Source organism: Solanum pennellii, chromosome 8 (genome assembly GCF_001406875.1).
Source record: "Solanum pennellii chromosome 8, SPENNV200".
Taxonomy (NCBI): Eukaryota; Viridiplantae; Streptophyta; class Magnoliopsida; order Solanales; family Solanaceae; genus Solanum; species Solanum pennellii.
The window spans coordinates 22,140,613-22,149,269 of record NC_028644.1 but is presented as its reverse complement, the minus strand read 5'-3'; the positions used below and the strand labels follow the sequence as shown (position 1 = coordinate 22,149,269).

The 8,657-nt window shown below is 32.6% G+C and overlaps 1 protein-coding gene across 1 annotated transcript; it reads right to left on the bottom strand.

Moving 5' to 3' along the window:
- Window positions 1-836: 836 nt before the first annotated feature.
- LOC107027536 (synapsin-1-like) lies at window positions 837-1,836 on the bottom strand. Its single transcript, XM_027919268.1, is given in 4 exon segments — window positions 837-944; window positions 1,068-1,130; window positions 1,132-1,474; window positions 1,556-1,836. Coding segments are annotated over 4 exon segments (795 nt in total).
- Between the last annotated feature and the right edge of the window lie 6,821 nt (window positions 1,837-8,657).

The following is an 8,657-nucleotide window of genomic DNA, read 5'->3' as shown; positions in this document are numbered from 1 at the left end:
TTAATTGATGTGAATGTTAATAACGTTAATATAGTATTTTTATTTTTTCAGTCGAACAATTGTAACTTTTTTTCGATGGAGAGATAGAGAAGAAATCGATTCAAGATCCCAATTTATCCTCCTAAAATTGGTGAACAAAATCAAAGAGTTGGAAGATGAAGTTTGGAAGAGACAGATTCAAATCAATGAGCAACAAGTTCTGATTGATAATTTGACAGGAGAGAAGAGGTTCAAACGAAGAAATTTGAAATGGTCTACGTTTGATTGGAAGGTCATTTTATGTATTTTGATTTGTGTTGCAACCTTGTTCATGAACAACCTATTTCGAAGTAGGGTTCATTCAAGTATTGAACTAATTGAATTGTCATAACGTATGTGAGTAGTTAGTAGTGAAAGGAGTTGAAACTCTCTTTTGATTGCTATATGTATTATGAGAAATTTTGTAGATCAATATCATGAATTTTTTCGATTGTAAAACATGCCTTTAATAGACATAACACCATTTTTAAGAGTGTCTATATTAGTGTCTATACTACAACAAATAAGGATAAGCATAACACAAATTGTAAGAGAAACGACCTATAGACATAATCGATTGTAAAACAGGCCTCACATTAGGTCAAATTACAATAAAAAACCAAAACCGAAATAGAATTTGATGTTCAATATTAATACATCATCATTCAAAATGGAAAATATTTTCATGCCTACTTAAAACAGTACTGCAATATCATTACTTCCTAGATTAGATTGCTTGAACTACTTCCTCTTGATTTTATCTGTTCCTCTCTCATTTGTTGAAATTTTCCTGTTGAGATTGCTGCTTCCATTCCATTTCAACTTGGGTGCAGTACTGGTTTGTAACCAATATCACCAGTAACATCAGCAGATTTTGTCACCTTTGTTGAACCAGTAGAGAAGATCTTGCAACTTGACATCCCAGGCTGTATTCGAAATAGGAAATCATACTGATTGAGTTTTTAGGTAAATATTAAAAAATAGTGTAATTGAATCAATAGAAAACACTTACATTAAGAGCTTTGAATCCATCTTCAGCTTGAAAACACCCATTCCAATGAATGCTTCCCTTTTGTATGAGGTTGTGTTTCCCCTACCCCTTCCTCTTCCTTTGTTACTATTATCAGGTGACGGACATGTAGGAGGTATACTAGGTGTTGTAGGTGGTCTTCCTCTTGCACTCTTTGCAGGTGTTGCAGATGCATTAGGTGCACTAGGTGTGGCAGGTGATCTTCCTCTTGCACCTTTTGTAGGTGCTGCAGATGCACTAGGTTCTGCAGATGCATTAGGTGCAGCAGATGGTCTTCCCCTTGACCTCTTTGCAGGTCCTAGAGATGCACTAGGTGCTGCAGCAGATGGTCTTCCTCTTGACCTCTTTGCAGGTGCTAGAGATGCACTAGGTGCTACACGTGGTTTTCCTCTTGAACTCTTTGTAGAATGCTCACCTTCTGTTTGTGTTTTCTATATACATATAGTTAAAATAAATGTAATTATTACATATGAGATTCATATCACATATCAAATTAAAGTTAAAGATTTTAGCTTAGGTCTGCCTAAACCTGAAATTTTGTCATTTCCCTTGTCTGTATTTGATGGTTTCTTCCTTTCTAATGACTCAACCCTTTGTGGACATCCTCTCTTGTTGTGGCCTCTAACATTACAGTTACTACATGTCATGGAAAGTCCAATTCTAGGTAGCTTTCCAGATTTTTCATTTTCACCAGCTTCCTTCTTTCTAAGTTTACCTGGCCTACCAGACATGCTTTTTATTTCAGGTGGTGCAACTGTGGGGTTAGTAGATTCAGGCCACATCTCCATGTTTTGACAGGTTAAGGGACATTGGCATAAGTCCTCAAGTAAGTTGCCTTACTATAGCAGTTTCCAATGTAGTCAAGGGGTTCACCTTTCTTAAAGTAAATGACAGACACAACATATGCACATGGTATGCCTTTTAACTGCCATACCCAACAACTACAAATCCACCTACCTAGATCTAGACTGTGTTTAAATGATCCTTATCTCACTTCAAACCCATCAAATCCATTAAATTCAATATTACAATTCATTGACCTATCAATATTCTCTTGTAGTACCTTCAAACACATTGGAGAAAAATCACACATCCAAGTATTTGTGAACTCTCTTAACTTGGCTATTCTGGTCATCATCTTTACTTTTATCTCTTTGTCTTGTGTCTAGGTTCCAAGATCCATGAACTAAGCACTCAGACAAATAGTTATCTACCGAATCACATTTTACTTAAGTATTAAAGTAAACCTTACACTAGAACTCTATGTTGTAGTACATAAGATCATCCATCATTTTCTCTGGACCAATCAACTTTATTTTTGTAATATTTTTCCTCAATTGAGATTCAAAGGTACTCTTTGCAATAGACCAAAATTGTTGTCTTCTTTGGAGNATATATATATGTTATAATAAAAAATACATGAAAATTGGTAAAAACAAATACAAAATAAAATAGTACGTATACCTTCTGTATAGAGGGTAAGATTTTCACCATCTTCTAGTTCTAGATCGTCCTTCCACAGTTTGATAAACCATGTCTATGTCTTTTTTTTTTCATAGTCAACTACTTCCCAAGCAAGTGGCAGCATCTGGTTATTACCATCTTTGACCAAAGCAACTAACAATTGTCCTCTACAAACCCCTTTAAGAAAACAACCATTTAAACTTATGAACTTTCTGCAATTTTGGAATGCCTTCTTCAATGGATCAAAGCATATGTAAAAGCTCTAAAATACTGGCCTACCAAAAGCATCAAGTTCACCAAGTTTAACAACACAAGTGCTCCCTGGATTGGTCCTCAACAATTCATCTATATAGTTAACAATTATCCCAAATTCCACAACATGATCATCCATGATCTCTTTCAACACTTTAGCTCTTAACCTCCTAATAGTAGTCTTGCCAACATGAATTTTAAATTTTTTCCTTATCAACTCTTGCAACTTGAAAACTCTTATATTTGGCGGCTCGTTAATCCTTTTTCTAAAGTGTGTAGCTATGAACTTTGCATTACACAAATAGTTTCTAGTTGTGTGTCATAATTATGCTTTGGATTGTAAGTTTATCATGAAATCATTTGTTGTTTTGTCAAGACATGCAAACAAAATCCATGGACAACCTTCGTTGCACCTACATCTAACTCTTTTTGGATCATTCACGCACTTCTCTATTTGAACTCTCCTTTGGACAACATATTTACTTACTGCTCTTCTAAATTCATTCACATCTGCAAAGATCATACCCAACTGCCATACAACTTTCTTGATAGTAGGATCATGTATAATTTTTTGATTATTTGGGTTCCTTCTTCTTGGTAAATTTACATTCTTGGTAAATTTACTCTTTCAGATTTAACACATTCATCACTAAATTCACCTTCATCTATTTCAAAACTTCCATCATCAGAACTTGCAAAATAAGGCTCATCACCTCCTAATCTTCCTTCAACACTTAATTTACCTGTTTGAGTTTCATCAAAACCTAAATCTGGTCCAACTTCACCTACTAGTACCTTTTCATTATCAGTTGGTACTCTCTCTTTTCTTTTTTCTTCTTTGAAAATATCTCTTTTCATCCCTCAACTCCCTAACCTCTTCATGTACATAACTACCATAGTCCTCCTCATCATATCCCACAAATCCACATTTAGACTCAAAATTATCTTCTGTTGAGTAATCAGTTACCTCTTCTTCTAAGAAATTAGATTCAACATTGCCTGAAAGTAGATCATCAACATCTTCAAAACTAGGATTTCCAATAGTGACAGCCTCAGAAGTGGAAGGAGATCTAGGAGGAGCAGTTATAGTGGAAGGATTTTTAGTGGAATGAGTGGTAGTGAAAAGAGATTTAGGAACAACAACTGTAGTGGAAGGAGTTGGTGGTAGAAGCAAATCCAGTAGCAACAGGAGTAGTGAAAAGAGTTGAGGTAGATACAGATCCAGTAGCAGCAGGAGTAGTGAAAGGAGTTGGGGTAGATTGAGATCTAGTATCAAAGGTATTAGAGGGGTCTTCACCTACCCCATTTTGGTCATTTACTTTATTAAAAGCTAAACCAGATTCCTCCATATCCCCATGAGGGAAATTTTCTAATAGAATGGGGGGGCACAACTGTAACATCAATCAAGTGCTTTACATATATGTCCACAATATCTCCATCTTCCAAAGAACAACTTAAGTCTAAAATATCCATATAATTATGAATATCTTGCAAAATGCCACTATTAGGAGGTTTGATACTAAATGTGCAAGTTGTTGTGTATCTCAATTCTTTTATGTACCCTCTTAATTCAAAATAGAACAGTCTATCCACATCAACACCCAAAAATTCTCTAACTCGCTCAGCACTATAAACTGGTTGTCCACTACTCAAATATAAGACTCCACCATGATACCATCCTAATGTAACCAAAGTAAATCCACTAATCTCCTACCTGAACAAAGTAACACTAGTAAGAAAATGAGAAACTATGTTTTCTAAGGTCTATTCTATTTTACCACTTACTGTATAAGTTACGAAAACAAGTAAATAATTATTTAGTTGCTTAAAAAATTGAGAGGCAGCAGAACTAAGGAGAAAAGAAAAAGAAAGAAAATCCCTAATCGAACACTATTGTCTGAACTAAATAAACTTCAATTAATACTAACCCTAATCAACACTGAAAACCTCTAATACTACGACATACATATCAAAATGACATTTGAATGCCCAGTCCAACAAAACCCTAATAAACATTAAAATAACACTACCATCAAAAATTAAAAGCAAATATCAAGATAACATTTAGTTGGTAAAGAATAACCCTAATAAACATTAAAAGGCCCTAATAAACTACATATTATAGCACACCAGTAAAAATAACATTTGAATATGCAGTAAAAATAAAATTCTAATAAAAAACTACCATCAAAATAGTATTCAACTAGTAAAGATCTAACCTTTTTCTTAGAATAATTGTAAGAAAGCTTTCCAAACAACAACAATGGCTACTCAACACGAATGGAAGAAGAAATAAGAAAAAGTTTTTAGTTTTGTTTTGGAGGGAATGAAGAAAGAAGAAAGTAAAGTTAACTTTTTGTTTTGTCAAATGTAAAGGTAAATCTGTCACATGTATCAATTTTTATGTCTTGTAAAGTCGTGGGGTCCACGAATATATACATGTATAACGCGTGTATACAAACATTTTTTATAAATTTGGTTTATGTGATCACGTCAGCTTCTGAGGGTGAACTAATATATATAAAAAAAGGTTCAGGGGGGTAATAGGACCCCGCAAAGGTTGAGTGTGTAGTTGAAAATATGGCTAAAGCTTGAGGGGGCATTTGACCCTTTTGCTCGGATAAAAAAATATGTAATTAATTCTAAGGGAAAACGCATGAGTGCTGCCTAGACTATTATCGAAATTTTAGAGACACACCTAAACTTAACTAGAGTCCTATTACCCCTAAACTAACTTAAAATGGAATAAATACACCACAAAAGCTGACATGTCATAGAGAGTGTGCACACTCTCTTGAACGCAAGTGATGAGTGCACAAATTGGACACATGCTATTTTTTAATTGGTCACTTTGTACTTAGTTAGTACACATATTTATTGATAATAAAACTTATATATATTAATTTTTGTTTCTTTCTTTGTAAAATATTTATTTTGATTTCTTTTCACTTTAAATTTTTTCAACTAATTTATTGTCTTTTCACTTTAAATAATTTTTAATAAAATGTGTGTATTTAAATAAAAACAATTTAAAAGTGTCCTTTAATTCTAATGTTTTGATATTTTTATGTTTTATTTGATTTTCTTCACTTATTTTGATATCCGTTAAAAATTGACATATTTTAAATACAAGACATTTGAAATTAAATCAAAATGAAAGACAAAGAAAATAAATTCAATAGAAAAATAAAAGATAAAAAAATAAATGTAAGTAAAAAAATAGTTTCGATACAAGGTAAAAAAGAATGTTAACTTAATTTAAATACAAGATAAGAAAATAAAGAATATTTTATAAAAATTAAATTTTTTTATTGAAAAAAATTTAGAAATATTAATTTAAAAACATTAAGAGATATTTTTAATTTTTTTTTAATAAAAAGTTAATTTCAATTAAAAAATATTTACACACATGGTGGACGAGTGTGTACAAACACAACCAACTTGGGTGGTTGAAGGTTTAACATCAGCACAAAAGGTGCACAAAAATACGAATAAAATGAGTTCAGGGGGTAATAGAATCTTAGTTAAGTTGAGCCGTGTCTCTTGAATTTCGGTCATAAGCTAGGGGGTACTTATGCATTATCCCTAATTTTAATAGAACACGTCTACAATTTTTTTTTGGGAGAGGCAAAAGGAGAGTCCTAAAGTCATTAACCCCTAATACAAATAAAATGATATGTATGTATATACGCTCCATAATGAAAGGGTTTTAGACCTACAACAAAAACGTCAAACTATGAATCAGAAGAAACGTCCAACTATGAATCAAAAGAAGATGAATATAGACGAATCTAGTAAGCCCGTTGGGAATTCCACATCGCCCACATGCTTCGATCGAGACTTTATATATAGTAATATAGAGAGACGATCTTTATATATAGGAATATAAAGAGACGATCTTTATATATAGGAATATAGAGAGAAGATACAAATATATAATACAACTGCCACCTAGAGAATCAAAATACATCAGGGAATTAGTATTGAAGGAAATCACTCCCACCCTCCATATGTGAGATCGAACTCGGTTGACAACATTATTTTTAAATTTTAACTTGTCGCATGAAATTTTAACTAACTTTAAACACAAGGATCATATTAAAAGAAATCATTGTTCTTAATACAAAGTTATCATCTCACAACTATTCATGTTTTCGTTAATTAATTTCTTTCTAAGGGAGTTTAGAAAATAAAAAATAGTGCTTGAAATTTGAACTTCGAACCTCAAGGAGAATTTTCATTTTCCCTCAAATGTTAAATCAACATTTAATCTTATGTTTAAGTCATTCAAAATATCTATAGATACATAAATTAAGTTTGAAAATACCATATATATATTCCTATAATTTTTTGCCAATTTAGTTCGGATGAACCCCTCGATACCGTATAGATCCACCCTGCTCCCACCCCTGGCATCCAGGAATTTTGAATCCTAGATCCACCTCAGAATCTATCATTTCCTGAAGAAATCATGTTTGAAATATTTTCATGCTTCTGGTCAAGTCTTTATTGTGTTTCAAGTGTATTACAAAATTTGTAAATTTGTCGTCACAGAATCAGAATTTATGAATATACATACTTGTCGTTCCTTGACTCTTCATGGCAGAACAAAAGTCTAACGGTAAAAGGAAATGAGTTTCTTATGTTGCTGAGCAAAGATAAGATGAAAAGGACTCTGCTCCCTTTTTTCAAATCACTAAATTGTGTGTTGAATATCAACCACAAAAAGTGAATTGTTTAATCACTCAGTATTTATTACTAATAAATTATGTGTTTGTCAATTTGTTTTTTTTTTTTTTGGAACATTACCAATTGTGTTGCATATCTTTGTTTGCTCTTTTTTTTTCATGTCAATAGGTTTTACTCAAGAGATTGGAATAGACTATAAGGAAACTTTTTAATCAGTTGTGAAGTTTGATTTCATACAATTACTTTTAGCTATTGTTGCACATTTAGATCTAGAATTACACAAAATGAATATGAAAACTGCTTTTCTCGATGGAGAATTAAATGATGAAATCTACATGAAACAACCAGTGGATTTCATTGTTAAAATCAAGAAAAAAAAGTTGGTAAATATCAATTTATGGTCTAAAGTAATGTTCAAGGCAGTGTTACCTGCAATTTCATAAGGAAGTGATGTTATTTGATTTCACCATGATCGATGAAGATCATTGCATCTATGTGAAAAGTCAAGTGGAAATTTTTGTAATTTTTTCTCTTTATGTAGATGATATTTTATTATCTAAAATAATTTAAAGTATGTGAAAACTACCAAGTCATGCATTTCAAAATCATTTGATATGAAAGATATGGTGAAGCATACTATATTTTTGGTGTTTAGATTCAAAGAGATCGTTCCAAGAAATTTCTGAGTTTATCTCAAGAAACTTATATAAAGAAAATATTGAAACGTTTTTGAATGAATAGTTGAAAATTCATTGATACTCCTGTAGTGAGCGCTAAAGCTTTAAGCCTTGAAATGTGTTCTATGGCTGAAAAAAAAAAAGAAACACACGTTTCGAGTTCCTTATTCTAGTGATGTCGGGAATTTGATGTATGCTATTATGTGTACCTGCCCAGACATTAGTTATGTTTTTGAGTCTATTTAGCCTATCAATCCAATCCTGGAAGAGATCATTGGAAAGGACTAAAAGAGAATATTCTGATACCAGAAGGGAACTGCAGATCAAATACCGTGTATGTGGTCGTTCAAGTATTAAACTAGCTCTTATTAAGAGTCGGGTATCATACCCACAAAGACTTACGATTAGAATACCTTGATTTTCGAAAAAATACACAAGTACCCCCTAAACTATGAACGAAACTTCACAGAAACACCTTAACTAAACTAAGGTCCTATTAACCCCCCTCCCCCCTCCCCTCCCCCCCC